We start from the raw sequence: 18,195 nt of genomic DNA on the forward strand, positions 1-18,195 counted from the left end.
TTTTAATGTGTTTTAATGTCTCTGGGATGTTTAACTCTAAGGCCGTCATTTCGCTAAGTGGCATGCTGCACCATGCAGGGAGGGGTTAGAGGTTTCACTCGCTGACAGTAAACAAATCTAAATAATTCAGAGGGAGAAATTAACATTTTATTTATTTGTTATTTATCAATTACTGTTTCAGGGTTGTGATGCAGTGTGTTTGTGTGTGTGTGTGTGTGTGTGTGTGTGTGTGTGTGTGTGGAGGAGGAAAATGGAAAAACAACTGTGAATCTTATGACATCAAGACTAGATTCATCAGACTCCAAGCGTTTGTCTTTGCTGAATGTGCTTTGAAATTCAATTTCTGCTTTTTATCAAAAAAGATACTTTAAAAACTTAACCTGTTCAGGTGTTGACCAACCAAAAAAACTTAAAAACTGACTGAAAATGCAGGCTATGATGTCTCTGGTGTGTCAGCCTCAGAACTAAAGAAACTTGATGCAAAAGGAGATATACGTCTTTAGGAAAAACAAAAAATGATATCACATTCAACAAAAATGGGTATGACAAAAATAACCAAAAGACTAGGATAACAATCAATGTGGAGAGCTGACACTGACAACACTCCTTTACGTGTATTCTGAAGGGTTCAAAGTTATTTTTCGACACACCTGAGTAACCCGATGTCACACAGATGAGACACATGCTAACATATGAATTATGTGTTGACTGACGTGCTGTTTTCCATTTAACTGCGTGTTCTTCGTTAAAACACAGAACTAAATGATCGTGTAGCCTATACAGGGCTTCTTATTCAGAGATCTTCATTAATGTGCCTCTACCTCCCTCTACTGGCTCCTAACGTGTATTACACCTAGTACCACCACTACAGTCCACCCACACGGTTATCCTACTTCAACATGAATGTTGTCTTTTTTTTTTGGTATAAAACAAATGAACTAACTCGGAGTATAGTGCACGTTTTTAACCGTTAAATTAAAAGCGTTTAAAACTGTTTTATATCTGCTGTTTCAGTAGACTGAAGAGTTGTGGAGGACGTCAGAGTGGGAAAAGTTTGGCCAACAGGGTTGTTTACAGCTTACCTCAACAATTTTCCTGCAAGCAGTCAGCCCAAAGGTGTGTTCCCTCAAGTTTTCCTGTTGAACTCTGTCTGAAAACGAATACAATCTTCAGATAATCGGCTTAACAAACGGGTTTTTCAGGCTCCCACCAGCTAGCTTAACTCAAACGTCGCTTGACACTGCCCTCGAAAATTACGCTACCGTTTCACAGCCACACCTGGATCCTTGTCCAATTAAGTGATAAGCCCCGCCCTCAGCAGGGCCGCCATTGGTCGATTAAACACAAGATTAACAGTGACAAAGACACGTTTACATGAGGATATATACCGACCAGTTCACCTTTGAGCTGTGTTTTGGGTTATGGGCTTCATGAGGGCTAAGTAATTCATGATTCAGACGAGCAACAACAAGACGCACTTTTCAGTTGAATTAAAACAGCTTTATTAGTGTACACTGTAAGAAGTTGTCTGTATATGTAGAATAGTTGGAAAGCCTATGAAGATCATCATCAGTGTTTGAAGAAGACAGAAATCCTAACAGCTTGTTGTCTAATGGAATATGCTCTGTTGATAGCAAGAAAAAGGAACAGCATGTATGGTAAAATAAAAGTACAACTATACAATAACATCACTAGTGACATGTAGAAGCTTCACTTTATCCAAAAAGCCACCTTCTTCAGGAATTCTTCAGAAAGAGGCATATTTGGGGATACACAATTGTCATCACAATGATTAAAAAAAAAAAAAAAAATACAATATGTAATCTGTAAATAGGAATGTGGACCCTCAAAATGTGTAGATGGAGCCTACATAAAACCTCATTTGGTCTCATCTTCCATCCCCAAAACTGACTTCTCAGGAAGTGAGAAAAGCTGGTTGGTTTTGGGGGGGTACAGTGTTGGGTGGCACTCGTTTAAAGAAAAAAAAAAAAAAGTAGATACAAAGGCTTTTACTGGACTGGAGAACAGCATGTCTAACCATCATGGGGAAATGTTTTTGAGTGTGCAGTCCAAACGACTTGATGTCACTGTATAGAACGGACATGTGGGTTAGCAATGATGCACAACCTACCATAGTTTAGCATGTGTACTGGCCTCAGCAAAGTCAGCTTTTTCCCTACTAAATGAAAAAAAAAAGACCAGCAAAAAAGACAGGACAGACAGGTGGACAGACACAGACAGACAGACAATCACTGCGTTTGGCTGGTTCTAGTCAGGTTACAAGTGAGCATCATAAACATTTGACCCAGGCAAATGTTCGATGACTGACGGAACTGCTAAAAAAGTACAGCTTGTGAGTTGTAGGGGTCTGCAGGAGCATCATTTTGCTTTGTCAATCTTTTGGTTTGGTCCAGGCATTAAAAGTACATTGTCCTGTAGGAGAGGATGTTCTCTATCAAGTGTGTATCAAATCCTCAATTCTAAAGTTGCTACAGGATGTTGACAATATGCGATTAAACATCAGGATTTCTGGACCTCTTGTCTCAGCCATTAGAAAATATCCATTAATCCTACGCTTGGTTTTTTTCCCCCCACATGCTGCAGTGTGAGCCATCAAACCGAACACGTGAATGTGTTTACATGCACACTGGTGTCGCTGTGCACAAAGTTAAGACAACTGTCAGGTTTTGGTCACAGTTTGCAGAAAACAAGCCTCCTGGAATGTGACAGTATGAGCCAAGATCGCGAGGCAAGCACACACCTCGACATATATTTACACGTCCCACTTACAATCCCATTTTTTGTGGTAATATTCTTGAGGAACACACTTGGGAGATAACGTCATGTGCATGTAAACACACCAACTGTAAATGAACGCTGTGCACACAAGGAGACATGAGAATGAAACGTCTGCAGAGCTGAAACTGGCAGCACAATTTACACCGCCGACTGGAATGTCCTTCAAACACACAATTCAACAAATCCACCTTTCACATTCAGAGCATTTCAAATGAATACCAACTGCTTTGATGCGGAAAAATAATACTGTATTGCCCGGCTGCTGGTTTAAATCCTAATATCTGCAAAAAATAAGAATCATACCTATTTAAACAGATGATAGATTCAAACATTCACCGGCCTGTTTTACCATTTTAGCAGCCAAATTAGGGTTTGAAAAAAAAGGAGGGCAATTATGGTGACTTGTCCTGTCAGTCATCAAGCGCACAATTTGAACCAAAGGACTGTTTTCAGCAGTAAATCCAGTGGAAACGTTACATCCTATGCTACATACTTCTTGAATCATCGTCGAGCTGTTCTCATTTCAGAGGGCGTATTCTAAAAAAATACTGAATTCTAATAAAAAGGAAGAAAGCTTTGACGGTTTTTAAATATATTCATATAGAAAAAATACATGGAAATACAAAAAGGTAGCTAAAAGAACGTGTAAAGAAAATAATAGCTGTGTCATATAACGAGCTTGTCAAATACTTAAAGCTTAAACACTTTGAGTTGAAAAGATTTGGACTCTAAAATACCGACAGGTAGGTAACAGCTGGCTTTGAAATCAGGGCAAGAAATCTCATTCGAATCGAACGGATGCTCTTTAAGAAGCCAATTCAAGACCATATAAGGGAAAAAAAAAATCTTCATAGTGAACATTAATTATATTTTTTGTAATTGTCTTGACTGAAATTGGGCTTTTCAACATTCCTGTCTGTACATTTCAAAGCATATCTTGCTGTATTTTACATCAAAGGCAACTTTCTCGTAGCGATATCAAGGGTGCATAATTTGGGGCAGTGCAAGTCGGTTAAGGAAGCGTCTTATCTTTGTCTTCCTATCGATAAAATGGCAATAATAGGAAAACCGTGCATCAGGTCAAGCATATCATGAAGAGACTTGCAGTGAAACATTAGTGACGGGTGTTTTGATTTTTGTCTGTGAGACAGCAGGGGGCGACACTGAGGCTTGGACTCTTCAATTGCATTTATATGAGACCTAATCCTGTACACCTCCTACACACAACTCGGAGGGGGGGGGGCAGAGACAGTGCAAATTGCTGGGCAAACTGTTAACTGTGGCGCACTCCTTAAGCGTTTGTTACTGTCTGAAAACAAACTTGTGTGAGGTTCCAGTGGGGGTGACATGTCCTATGCTGTGCTGGTTAGCCACTGCTCACACTTCTAAATAAAAACTCCTCACAGAAGAACAAAGGACACACTTCGGATCCAAACATCTGCCCCCTGCACGCTCGTGGCCTAATGGGACCAATCGACTTTAAACACCACAGAGGAAATTATTTGCCGCTATGTCAAAGCAAAGGTGTTAGAATAGTGAGTTAAGTGGTGCATGAACCGCGCAGCTTTGTGTTACAGTATACGTGTGTGTGCAAGTGAACGTGTGAAGACGGGGTGCGTAATATTAATTACAGACATCGGCTTGATCCTCCAGCGGTCACCCCTTTAAGGGCTGAACACTGTCAGTCCAGCGTAGTCAGGCCTGCGATCACCACAACACAGGGCTGACTCGGAAAAAGCCGGAAAAGTGGAAATCTCGGATAAAAATGGAAGTTTGGTCACCAAAACCAAGAAAGAAATTCATGTCCAGGCGTGAAGCTGACTTTGGTTGAGCATGAGCCTGGAGTGGCAGTACTACTGTTGGCCAGCCTGTGTGTAAACTGAAATCCTGACGCGGAATCGAAGTTGTGCTGCGGTAGGTAGGTAGTGAAGCGGCGAGGTGGTCTAGTGGTTGGAGCGACTGCCCTGTTACGACATGGTCACGCGCTCAATCCCCGGAACAGCTGTTCTTGAGTCACTGAGCGGGACAGTAAAGCTCTGTCCTGCTTTGTGTGTCTGGGTCACCTCGCCTCAAATACCAGACTGGTGCACTGTGACATCACCAGCTCTTGTCGTTTTGATATTGCAGGGTGATTTCAATTAGTAGGTCCGTGATGACTGGAATGTCAACGTTAATCCAACAGAGCCTGAGGTGCTCAGGCCCACTCTGACATCACTGTTAACATTCCACTATTGTCCATCAGTGATGTCATTCCCTCATCCTCCAGGTCCATTGTGTAATCCTCTTTTTTTTTTCTTTGTTTTTGTTGTGTTTTCATAATGTTGTTAGTACATCAGTTTAAGACTGCACGGTGGTCTCCCATAGGACATTGTGAACTGTCAGTCTGACTTTGCATCAGCAGTAGCGGAACCTTGTTTAGGACATACTGGAGCAGCGCACTGATGGTGAACCCATCTGGGTCAGCACCTTGTCCAACCACTGGAGGGGGCCGTTGAGATGCAGCTCAATCCAGCAGGGAGTGCTGGTTACTGTCTGACGTCTGTAGGGGGAAAATACAGAAGAAGGGTGAGGAAGTTCTTATCTGAATGTTTTGCAAAGATGAACACTCTAATTTGAATCATCACATATCAATAAAATGCATAATGGAAACAGTAGCAGCCTAACAGGAGAAGCAGTAGTAGGACGGTATTCTTAAAAGTGATTTACAGCAAATAAATGAAAAGTGAATGGGAGCTTGCGCTGCCAAGGTCCGACCAGATGATCAAACACAGCTGACTACTCTGTGATCCTGGCAGGCTTGGCCAGGGCTCTGCAGACAGCGGAGACACTGACTGTTAACCAGCAGGCTACACCGCGGCTTAACCCTGGCCAGTGAGGACAAGCCAAAACACCCCCACAAACGCTGCTGTCTGGCTCCTGGGAGGGTACAACACAAAGCAGAGCCAGGAGCAGAACAGATGTTTGCTAGATGGATGGTTGGAGGGCCACAGAGACAGAGAGATACAGACAAATGCCGGCTAATCTCTGACATTTTACAACAAAGGGGGGAATATAATAGAGATTATATGCATGCAGTGCAGATGAGAGCAAGCACAAACCTTTTACCGTTCAAACACTTGTTTACATAATGGACATTGTCACTCCCTAGATTTTTATGTGAAGTTACACAAATATTTATTTACCTTCATTACAAATTTGTGTGAATGAAGTCCCATACATTTTCCCTATTTCCCATATGAAATGGTGTCAGGTTTTTTCATGTCATGTCATGTTTTTAGACCATACAACCTGTCAGTAACAGTCCCAGGTCTGGATTTTGATTGAGTCTCTTTTTAAGAATAGATTGCAGTGCAACTATTGACACATATTTTAGCTTTAAGCAGCCTGTTTCTCAAAAGATACTGCTACGACATTTGCAGTTTTACTTAAGTTCAGCCCATTAAGCCGAGGGCACACGACATCAGCTTGTGAGTCAGTGCTCAGGGCAGATGGTACAGTTGCTGCAGCATTTGGAGACTCTGCAGGCTTTGCGGGGCTCTAACTGGACCAACGTGACCTCAGCCAGTCCACGCTTAAATATTTGGGTGAAAGTTTTAAAATGTATTGAATTCTGCTCTGCCAAATGGAAAGCATCGTGAACAAAGCTGTCCTGTTTGTAGCCACTAAACTAGACAACCCACATCAGCCACTGCACAGCCTGCAAGTACTCACTTAGCTTGACCTCTTTCACGAGGACGCACAAATGAACTTCACTGTGCCAGACACCTACGACCCTCCTTTCATCACGGATATTAGTAAAAGGGAGGACGATGAGCTTGAGAGCCAAGCGTACCTGTACTCTGCTCCCCAGCCCTTGACGAAGCTCATCCTGATGGTGCACATCCTGGTAAGTTGGTAGACCGCCTCAAAACCCTGATTGACAGACTGGGCCAGCAGTGCAGCAAATTCCTGGTTGTTAAAAATCTTCAGATTACAGCCTAAAAGAAAATAAAAGTAAAAATAGGTGTGAGGCACAGGCTGGTCATCACTATCACTTCTTGTCAGATGAGTTTTACATATACGTTCAATAAACCCAAAAGTTAACTATGAACTACTTTACAACAACGTGTGTTTTCAAGAACTTCAAAACATGTGATTCTACTTCACCGTGTCTCTGAACACAACTTAAAAGCACCAAGCAGAGGCACTGTGAGGTGTGGGTGTTTTGTATGTTAGTGATTATTCTCCACGGGGCTGACAAGTCCGACCCCTGAATTTCTACAGGATCCTTATTTCCTTTCTGTACAATTCTGTGCCTCGGTAATGATACTGTTCACACTGCTCATTTGGCCAGGAATGAAATGTTCAAAGTTACATGGGTACAGATGAGTCAGTGCGCGTGGGCGGGAGTCGCAGAAAAACTGTCACATTGTGGAGGGCATTAGCGCTCTTCCTCAGGCTTCCTTTTATCAATATCAGGTAAAAAAAACAAAAGGTAATGTTCAGTCAGGAGTATTCTCATCATGAAAGTTTGACAGTTTTGTTTGGTGTTACTGATTTGTGATCCGTCTATGGATTCAAGCTGCCAGCTCAAAGTTTGAAAAGGAGCTCAATCCATTGTATGACACCAAATATCAATGCTGTAAATACATCTATTAGCAAACCAGAGAGGAAGCTTTTTGACAGCTGTACAGAATCCATTTGGCTCAAGAGTCAAAAGGGAGAAACATTATTCAGGTGTATAAACCTGGTGGTATCTTGCAGACTGTGGCCGGGTGCCAGCCGTATCGCTGGTTGCAGTTGGGGCTCTGGACAAAAATGGCACTGTCGCTGAGGCACTCTGCGAACACCTCTCCTCCGATGTAGTACAACCTCACACCACGACCTGCATCGCATGAGAAAATGTGAAGATACAGGGGAGGGAGACAGAAACAAAGACAAAGTCATCAATCTTGTGCTGTAGAAAATAAAGTGTTTACTCATAAGATCCCAGAAGCTTTCTTCATCTTTGCATACACTCATGGCTGAAAGCCTTTGTGTGTGGAAATGCTCGTACCTATATGTCTCCTTGTCATTTCAACAGTTGCATTCCTGTTGACATTGCTGAGAAGCCCTAGACAGAAGCGTTCAGAGTTGGAGGGGTCGGTGAAGCCGTCAACCGTCAGAGATGGCTGAGAGGCGTGGAACGTCTCTCCCACCCGCTGGTTTAGCTCGTAGTAAGCTATCGAGCACCAGAAAGCTGGTTCGCTGTAGGTGACCGGCTGAAGGTCTGAAAAGAAATAAAGTAGAAATACAACAGGGTCATCTTTTAGAATCCTGAACTGCTTCTCTGTTTCTATCACCCAAACTGATTAGCTTGTGTGGACCTCAATTTGAGGCCAAACTTTGGGAACATTATAACTACAGTGACCTGCAAAGGTTTCTGTGCACTTTGATTTGCTGGTCTAGAAATCCGACAAGCCGTTCTCTTGGAAAATTTAAAAAGAAACAGAAAAAAAGCAGTCTTACCCAGGCCATGGCTGACAGGTGACAGGGTGCTTGGAGACATTTCTGCTGGTGAGCCTGGCAGAAAAAACAAAAGACATCACATAACACCTACTTGTAATCTGATTTCATTTGATGTATAGACTGTGTAAACGGTGCTGAGACAGCTTGCAGTGTTTGTGTTCACTGCTACAATGATGCATGTTTGTCAGAAGTATGATTTCCACCAATAACATACACAGCTCTATGTACACAAACAAGCACATCTCTCAACTAGTCTACCTGTTTCCATACTTTGATTCATCTGCTGGTCACTGGTCTCTCCATCTTCACTGATGTAGCCAGGCGGAGGAGTTTCTGTGAAAACACACAACAGTACAAACATGAAGAAGAATGCATTTTAAACGGCACACTGCTGCGCAAAATGACAGAGGCCGAGGTCTTTGTGTGGGAAAAATGAAAACAAGCTCCTGCCCTGCATACACACCTGGTATATAGTTATTAGGAGGGTCTATGCCAGCAGGGAAGTTGGTGTTTTCAGGGATGGAGTTGGTAAAGTCATCTAGAGGTGGAAGCTCTGTCAGAATCTCTGTGTGGCGTGGCACCAACACTGGAGGTAGCACTGGAGAGGAAAGGAAGTGTCACCGACAGAGGCAAATATGATTTCCTATACTTATGATAATCATAAAATTAAATGCCCTTTTTCTAATCAACTGTGCTCCCATAAAATAAATCCTTCAACACATCTAGACGACACAAACTGCAAAACTACAACTGATAATAAAGCTAAATCTTATCATTTTAGACTTATTACCGACTTATTAGAGGACACCATGAAGATCACTGCCATCAGCACCCAGAGTAAAAACTGCCACAGAAACACACACACTTCATTCTCAAGGATCATTACCAGGCGTCTCCACTCTCTGGTAATGGTAGGGATTGACACACACTTCATCCTTTTTGAGGTTGAAGGCATACTGGCAGGCATCAATGGCTCTCAGTTCATGGTGGCTGTGAAGGTCGGGCCATCTCCAAAGGCGGCAGTAGATGACGTGGGGCAGACCCTTACGATGGGACACCTGGAGACGGCCGTCCAGTGACCTGAGAGGGTTGGGTGAGAGGATAGCGAACAGCTCAGTGATGTGTCCAAGTCCTGACAGGGGATTAAAAACTGGCAGGGATTCTCAAAGAGGTTTCTCCTATTTGTAGTTTTTTGTTTGGTAGTGTGTACCAAAGCAACATCCAAATAAAAACAAACAGGAGTAAACAATGAAAGGACACCAACACACCGACCAGTGGAGTTCAGGAGGCTGGTTATGTTTTATGGCTAAACCTTATTTTATGAGACTCATTAGCACAGCTGGGAAGAGCCATTGCACAGTCAGAGTGATCTCTGAAACTGCTGCTCTGAAACTAGCGCCTGGCAAAAACAAAGTAACACATTCATCTTTGTAAAGTGAGCCCATAACTGTCAAACCTCATTTTACACAAATGACGATGAAGTCATGAAACTCAATCTTTATTCATGTGTTTTGATGAGTAATCAATGCTACTGCTTGAAGTGTGCTAAATGGAACAGATTTCAACTACTGCAACTCTACTTGTTAGATACACATTTTCATTAATACTGTAAAACATTAAAGCAACATGTGGTGACATTTTTCCTGCATAACGTCTGCAGAAATGAAGAGATTTACAGCAATTGTTGACTCGTGGTGTGTTTGAGTGCATGTGGGTATATTCACCTGCTGTGGTCAGGGTATCCGTACATGCCTGAAGAGTCCCACTGCTCTATCGTGTGGCCTGAGCCTAGACCCCATAGATCTGAGCAATTACTACAGACACACAAACACACACACAGGACAAGTGCAAAAAGGATAAAAAATAAAAGCAAACAGATGGTAAACATGAGGCGTTTCATTCCAAATTAGTAGGATGAAATCACAAACATGTCCAGTTTGTCTCTTATTGGCTCAAAGGAGGGAAACAATAAGATCCTCCGTCATGATTTTTCTCAATAAGAGACACTAACTGGATGATACGTGATCATGTGACAAATCCAAACTGGACTGACAGTGATGTGGTGCAAACAGGTGATGCAGGGGGTAGACAGGATTGAGTTGTGGCTGCCTGTTCAAACTTTAAGATGAGGGGTGACACCAGATTAATTCATCTTCTGATTTACATTATGTGCTCATACTCACACTGCAGAACATGAAAAAGAACACACGTCTGATCACAGTGATTTAAAAGGCTTTGAAAGGTTTAATACACCTCCCCCAATGCCTGATTGCACATAAAATCTGAAAAACACACACACCATTCACATTTCTGCATATTATTTCTAAGACATGAAGAAGTGTGATGTGGAGCAAACAGGAAATATATGCAACAATGACACGTGAATGAGGAAATAAAGAAATTCAAGAGAGTACACAACATGTGTCAAGACGTGACAACAGAAAAGAATACAACACAACAGGGGTTCGAGGAATAATTGATGTAGTCGAAGAACACTGATGACCAAATCAGTGGCTGGATGATGAAGACTGGTCTTGGTAAGTTAGTTAGCTAGTCAGACCTGCTGTCTGATCAGAGAAAATTAATTGCCATTTCCATTGCCATCTCAATACCTCTTCAAAGAGCTCTACAAGTACAAGCCCCATGTAGACTATCTCCAGACATAGCTATTGTCTTGCCTTCTTCCCTTCTCACTTAAAGGTCACCAGTACAGTCCCAGGAGTGCCTGTCTGTCAAAACACTCTCGATCTAATCCACTCACCTACAAGTCCTTCTAGATCAAAGCTCAAAAGATAGACATGAAAAAGGTCCAGGAATCGGTTAAACTGAATGATTTGCAAAACACTGTGAGGACATTTTCAGCCAGAGCAGATACATACCCTTTTTTAAAAACATGAAACCTTTACCTCTTTCTAAGGTTGTCCACATTTCCATCGATACTCATCCTAAATCTATAAAGGCCTACACTTGCTATCTCTGGACAACCAGACACCACTCTGACATAACAAAAAAACTGCAACAGCCTCAGCAATTTATCTTGGACTTTATCAACCTTACTGCACTGTGTTCAAAGGGAGGTTAGCTATGCATCAAAGGCATGAAGTGCTATCTACTACTTAGCATCGTCAAGTAGTGCATCTGGACCTAAGATCTGATGGCATGGTTGCCCTCAAAATGTACCTATTTCAACCAAGCCATGGTCAGTATGATACATAAGAAGCAATGCAAAAGAAGCGGGTGATATGACTGAATGTAGAGAAAACCTGAAATAGAAAAATCCAAATCTATTCTTCCAAGATTGAAGACAGAAGCAGTACTCAAGTAAATCTCCAACAAGAGCCCCCATCACCTTATCAGTACCACTTCAGAAGCTACTATCTAGCCTAAATTCCTCCGAGTGAAGAAACAGAGACAGACCTGGCATCACACATGTTACTCTCACATGGTTCTACTTCTGAACTTTTTCTCCATTTTTCTTTCCCCTTTTGACCCACATCTTGCATTCACAGCACTTACTTCCTTCTGTTTGCTCAACAATGAGACTACTTTCAGATATAACTGGCCAGCATACAGTATAACCACATAAATGTGGTGACATATGCTGCAGTCATCTTGGATCAAGGTCCACTTTATGGTTGTGTTCAAAATTGCATACTAATGTATTTCCTCCGACATACTCAATTAGCATGTACTGCATGCTGTCTACTAAATGAAGTGTGCCATTACCAGCAGACTGTTCACACTTAAGTGTACTCAAGCAGGTCACATGATGGACGGTCGCTCTCACCCAGCCAGAGGCTGCCTCGCATAGCAAATTTGCATTTGGATAAAGTGACCACACACTGCGATTCTATATGGTTACTTTCGCACTTGAAAAAAACAAAACATTAAAACCTAATTAAGTGATATATTATCAGCTTTTAGCCTGGATCAAAATCTCCAACATTGTGTAGTCTGAAGAGACTCAAGGCACTGTGGGGCAGCTGAGTATCATTTTTCACGTACTGTGCAATTGACACCACATATTCAATTTGACATCCTAATTAGTATGAATAGTCCATTAGTATGTGATTCCAAACACAGCATATGTTATTATTTACTCATTTGAGCTTTTGTGTTATTCTAGCAATGCCCCGCTTCACACTTTGCTTATTGAACTTCACCACACAGCTCCTCCGATGAGAAGCTCCACTGAGCTGCGCTGACCCGAGCCAGTGCTGATGCCGACACAGGTTCAGTTCTGTAACGATAACTATATTAAGACATATAAGTCGATGCAAGGTGTAGATCTCAGCGAGCATTAAGGCTGCAATGTGAGTAGCTCTGCCTGACGTCAGCCAGCGATCCGCACACAGTGGCACTGCTGAGAAACTATCCACCCACCTGGAGCATCACCATCTGATATTACTAGAGTCATAGAAGATGAACCCTTCCCTGATAAAAGATAAAGTAAACACACACCGTACACCAGCACCGCTGCTAACCCGACCATGTTTATTTTTCTTGCCACCCCTACAGCTTCTCACCTGGAAGTCAATGCAATGCTGTAAACGCATATACACTTAACTGATTGTTGTCGAGCCAAATGCAGAGCAAATTTACCCAGATTGCATTGTAACACCTAGTATAAATTAAGTCATGGTCTGACAAAAATTATCCTGAGGAAGCAGTGCAGTGATGAGGAATAGTGTTCTCCAGAGAAGGACCCAAGTTTATGATACAACGAGAAAGAGCAGAGAGGCTATACTGCACAGAAAATTTGAGAAGGGAAGCTCATAAAATCTTCACAGAGCAGCGAAGTTATCTGTCCTTTCTGCTGATGCTCAGAGGTTTGATTGACGTTAATCACATGCCTCTCATGGGGCTCCCCTGACTTTGCCACCTTTGTCATGATAAGGTTTCACCTGGTCTGGTGACTTGGCTCGCGTGCCTCGTCATGCGACACAGGAGAAATCTATACTAAAAGACACATGACCTGTAACCGTTCAGTATCTACTGTACTAGCAGGTTTGGGTGCACAGGAGTTCTCTCAGAAAGAAAATACATTCATACAAACTAAATCTATTTTCAAGTCTATCGAATGTCTTTCTCCAGGGGAAAAATATGAAGGAATTTCAGGTCGTGGTGTTCTGTTTTCAGAGAGAGATGTGCAGATACAATAGAAAGTTGTTCTTTGTTTTTGTTTTGTTTTTCCCACTGTGGCTTTGTTTCTTGACAACCTTTGCAAAGACTGAGGCGATGAGAAGACACTCTTCACATTAAACAGTTTGCTGTACATGCTTGTTATATAGATTTGTCTGAGGTCTTAAACCTCTCCTCTCCAATCTTCATCATATATCAAGCAGTCTGTGTGACTGACGGGACTAAAATATTACCTCTATAAAACTGTAAGCCTGCTGATAAATGCAGGCTTCCCAGTTCTTTGTAGATTTTATTTCCAAGTAGAGCGGTTTTCTTTTGAACTGATTCAGGCACCAAGTACGTTATTAAGTGGAGCAACCAATGTCAAGTACCGATCCAAACACATTCATGCTGTTATCAGGAGGTGCTGAAATGTGTGCCAACAGTTAGACACTCCAGCATCTGCTGCAAGTTACAATCTGCATTTTCCATAGCGTGGTAGATGTTTATTATGCCAAAAACCACAGCATCTAAACAAACTTCATTTGCAGAAAGACACAGATACTGATGATATGCTAACCTCTCTAATCAATGTGATGAGATAAATAGCAATACTGGAACCAGGCCTGGAGGTTAAGAATTCTGTAGCACAGCTGCGATCACAGCCTGTCACGCTCGCAGCGATCGATAAACATCGTACACAATTTGGAACACGGATAAGTTTTCTGTATATAGTTCAGAATCCTGACGAGGCTTATCGCAAAGTTTGGTTGCCGTCATGTGTTGGACATCTGTTTCCTCCAATCAGGTTTCACTTCTGCTGCTTTGCTAACCTATGGAACAACACAAGGGGGAAGTGGGCCTGTTGTTGCACAACAGAGACTTTTCTTTCTGCAAGCCTGTGGGTGCCTGTTACCCTCCTTTTTCTTTCATGTGTGTTGACACACCTCACCGTGCTGATCTGTATTGGCGGTATTGCGGTGCACCAGTGCACTGAGACTGCAGATGCGTTTCTGTATGAATATGAGCACGACTTCAAGTGTATTTGTGCTGAAACAATGTGTCAATGAGTCATTCATTCTATGATGACAAACTTACTAGCTATATACGTGTGTTTATGTGTGCACTATATCCAGGACAATGTGTGCCACGAGTGGGTGAGACCGTGTGTGTTTTGTTACTATCCCCTGTGACAATAACCATGTTGTGTAGGCATCTACAAGACAAGAGTCAGACAGACAGAGAAAAACAGGATATGTGTGTCCTTATCTCACCTGGGTATGGTGACACACTTTGTGTTGCTGTTCTGCGTGCTGATGGCTTTCTCCAGCTCATCCAGCTGCCCGGTCTTCTTCAGCTTCTTCACCAAGCTCTTCACAGCCTTTTCGCACCATTTCTCCTCCTGTCCACCACCGTTCTGCTCCCCTACTCCTCCAATTCCTCCCCCTGCTCCTCCACTCCCGGCAGGACTCTTCTTCCACCCCAGGAGGCGTTTCACTACCGGGGGAGTGAAGGGAAGGATGGAGGACATGGTGGCCTGCGTGTGTATGCGTGTATTCGCGTGCCCTGTGTGTGTTTTAACACCCTTGTAATCTAAACTAAAGTGAAAAGGGGAGAGGGGAAGAAGGGCGGTGCGGGCGATGGGTTGTTGTATGAATTCCTAATGGAAAAAAAAAAACAAAACTAAAATATATGTATGTGTTTCTTAATTAATGTCCAGTCAGAACTAAGGCATTGGTCTTGAGCAGTCTTGGGGAAATATCAGATGGAAAGCACACAACATAGGGAGCAGAGAGGAGCGCGTCCAAAGAAACCTACGAAACAAGAGGGAAAGCACACGTCAACACTTTAAACAGAGTAAGACCATTCAGAAGATGAAAAGTCTGATGAACAACTCATTGCATAACCCTTTCTCCTGAAATTGTGACATCAATTATGCCCACACATACAGATACACAACGAGTTTTTCTATCATATCTATCATAAACCCCTGCTGCTAATTCTCCCACCATGTACAGTACTGAACGTATGAGCCAGACTGGGAGTCACTGCACTACACGCCCAGCACAACTGATTCTGTTTCATATTTAGCATTTGTATCTCTGTTGGTCGACCTCTGACGAAGGCTGCTGGTGCACACTTTGCTATGCACTTGTGCAATTCTGTTTACTGGTTTTTGATTATGATCACAAAATTAAGCTCTTGCACAAACAGGTTTGCCATCTCGCAAAACCACTTTAACTCATTTATGTCCTGCGGGGTGCTTGATGTATTCATCAGCAATTTTTTACATTCAATACGGACAAAATTAAACATGATGGCGTATCAAGTGAGCAGATCTATCCTTTATTTACAAAAACTTGTTTGTACAAGTGGCAACAGACAGGTCAGGTACTTGACTTCATAGACGATGTTCCGACATAATTGCATAATTATTCCAAACGACGAAGGTGTGGATGATCCTGCGTCACCAACACATGGGTCTTTTGGTCAACCTTTAAACACTCATTTAAGACAACTGGGAATTTATAGTCACAAGCTTCTTTTTTTACTGTGAACAGATGCTAATCCTAAAGTAAACCTATCCTATTATCGAAACCAGCATTCACCCACTCATACAAAAGCTGAGCAGTGTGTTAAACCCTGCTCGGGAGCAAGGTCTTAAAGTCTTGTCAGATAAATCGTGCTGACCTAGCCACACCAACTGCAAGCCTTTCAGTTTCACAGAGCTCAGACTGTCCAACCAGTCCAGCAGGTGACAAATTCACTGGTGAAAATTCATGATCGGACAGGAAAGTCGCTGCAAGCTGGCGAAATGTGGAACTCAATGGCCACAACACACACATCAGTTAGTTCTTTGCATTGACATGAGCTCTAACTTGCACATGTAACCTTCTCCTCCCAAATCACAGCTCTCACTTTACTGCCAGGATCCGTTCTCCAGCCTACAAAGGCAGCACACATGCTCAGACGGAGCAAATCCAGAAAACATCCACAGAGAATACTCTAATTTATTATTAAACCAAATCTGAACACCGATCTCTTTCTGTGGACCCAGTCCTCTCAGAAGAGAGAGATACGCTTCGGTTGTGTGAAGATTAGTGCAGCGGATTATTGATCAATGATACTTCAATAAATACAGGTAAAACCGCTCAGGGTTGCAGATTTCTCCATTCAGCCGCCAGGGAGGAAGGGATCACTGTCCTCGGCGTATTACTCTGAAAGTCCAAGCTCCTTCTAAGAATTAATTTCACAGGCTTAACCCTTGGACTGATTACTAATAGTATAAGAGTATGAATGGCTTTCAGACGGAGGCGTACCATTCCTGAATATAATTAACTACCTTCTTAATCTGACTACCTGCAGTTGCTCGATACCGTCAAAACATGCAGGCATGCTATTAGGGCCAGCACACACGACATAAATAACTGCTTCAGAGAGCAGGCGATGATGGCAAAATAACAGAAGGCTGGGAAAAACCTAGTGTGCAAGAAAAAGAAAAGGTAGGTTGGTCCATGACCATGATTGTGGTCACTGAGAAGTGATTATTTAGCAAAATTAAGGATCACTTAAAGTCAGGATTGTGGTTATTCCCTGAGGATGCACAAAGGAAGGGGGATAAACTCCTACAACAAAAAACCTTTGCTGACTCGGGGTGTGGAGGACTCCAGGACGAAGACCTTGTCGTATGTGTGAGCCTTTCAAACTGCACAGAAAGTCTTAATGTAAGGAACAAAAAGCACAAAACGTGCTGATGTGGCCACAATGTATACGTCTACTCGAAACGCTGACCACGGTTATCAGGGGCCTTGTGGGACATATAAGCAACCTTATTTTGTCTACAAGGTCTCGTCTTTTCTTTCTGTGATAAACTGTCTGTTTGGGTTTACTTGTTCTCCGAAACCACACACGTAACACACACACACACACACACACACACACACACACACACACACACGGTTTGAAGAATAAGCTAACGCTACAAACGGTAATTCAGACCAAACAGCCGGTGGGTTTAACAGTTAGACTCCGACTAGCCACAAAAAGAGAGTTGGTTTCACTGCTGGGTGTCATTCGCTGTGATGTACACTTACAGTGAAAACATTCAGGTTTCTTTTGTCTCGAAATGACTGATAATAACCCCCCTCTCCCCTCCTCCCCTCGCCTCCAAAAAAAAAAAAGAAAAAAAAAAAAGAGTACGAAAAAATCCGCTAGCAAGCTTGCTACTTTGTGTCACAGACAAATAAACAGGTCCGTTGCATGTTTTGTCGCTAACAATTCAAAGCAGTTTCATTGCTAAAAAACACACTTACCCGACGGGGAGAGGGAAGGACGCTGAACGGTCACTCGGGTGTCTATCCGGAAAGCCTGTTTGTTCATTTAAAATGCATCCAGGGCGACTTTTGACTGTATTTTCCACCTCCGAGCAGCCGGGATGATGGCCCCTCATTCAAAGCTCAACCAAACGTGTATAGCTTCATGCAAAACATAAACAGCAACGCGACGCCGCCATGCCCCGCCTCCTCTCTATTTCTATTGGCTGGATCCCGGGGTTCAGCCGATAACCTGTTGCCAGGCGTGTGTTCTATTGGCTTCAAGTCGTGTCCGTCATATGTTGTTACGTACGAAGGTATGTCAGTGATGCTTATCAGTGAGTACCTGTATTGTCCCTTTGCAATTGCATAATGCTATAGTTCGTCAATTAGAATAGAATAGAAGACAATAGACAAATCTTATACACAAAAGAGTAAAGCAGAACAACCACTAATTTTTACAATGCTTTCCTTT

General features: G+C 42.6%; 1 protein-coding gene across 4 annotated transcripts; it reads right to left on the bottom strand.

Annotated features, from left to right (window-relative positions):
- Positions 1-5,090: 5,090 nt before the first annotated feature.
- smad2 (SMAD family member 2) lies at positions 5,091-17,881 on the bottom strand. Of its 4 annotated transcripts, none has more exons than XM_076757891.1 (11): positions 17,721-17,881; positions 14,682-15,221; positions 10,011-10,100; positions 9,173-9,366; positions 8,750-8,884; positions 8,557-8,619; positions 8,287-8,340; positions 7,835-8,047; positions 7,526-7,663; positions 6,632-6,776; positions 5,091-5,338 (listed from the first exon to the last, which is right to left on the bottom strand). In XM_076757891.1, exons 2-11 carry the CDS (start codon positions 14,936-14,938, stop codon positions 5,215-5,217), a joined length of 1,413 nt encoding a protein of 470 aa, XP_076614006.1. In that variant the 5' UTR covers positions 14,939-15,221; positions 17,721-17,881; the 3' UTR covers positions 5,091-5,214. The 4 variants fall into 4 exon arrangements, with proteins under 4 accessions (XP_076614006.1, XP_076614005.1, XP_076614007.1 ...); XM_076757890.1 differs by having other exon boundaries at positions 8,545-8,619; positions 17,721-17,876; XM_076757892.1 differs by lacking the exon at positions 10,011-10,100 and having other exon boundaries at positions 8,545-8,619; positions 17,721-17,878.
- Between the last annotated feature and the right edge of the window lie 314 nt (positions 17,882-18,195).

The sequence above is a fragment of the Chaetodon auriga genome, chromosome 19, assembly GCF_051107435.1.
Source record: "Chaetodon auriga isolate fChaAug3 chromosome 19, fChaAug3.hap1, whole genome shotgun sequence".
In the NCBI taxonomy this organism is placed as follows: Eukaryota; Metazoa; Chordata; class Actinopteri; order Chaetodontiformes; family Chaetodontidae; genus Chaetodon; species Chaetodon auriga.

Bases quoted from the DNA above. Each gene is read 5' to 3' on its own strand.
- smad2 (XM_076757890.1), bottom strand. From the start codon at position 14,938: ATGTCCTCCATCCTTCCCTTCACTCCCCCGGTAGTGAAACGCCTCCTG. The intron at 8,341-8,544 runs GTAGACTAGTTG...TTTTTCTGCCAG, and splicing joins GAATCAAAGTATGGAAACAG to GCTCACCAGCAGAAATGTCT. The intron at 5,339-6,631 runs GTACGCTTGGCT...TTCCCCCTACAG, and splicing joins GGCTGGGGAGCAGAGTACAG to ACGTCAGACAGTAACCAGCA.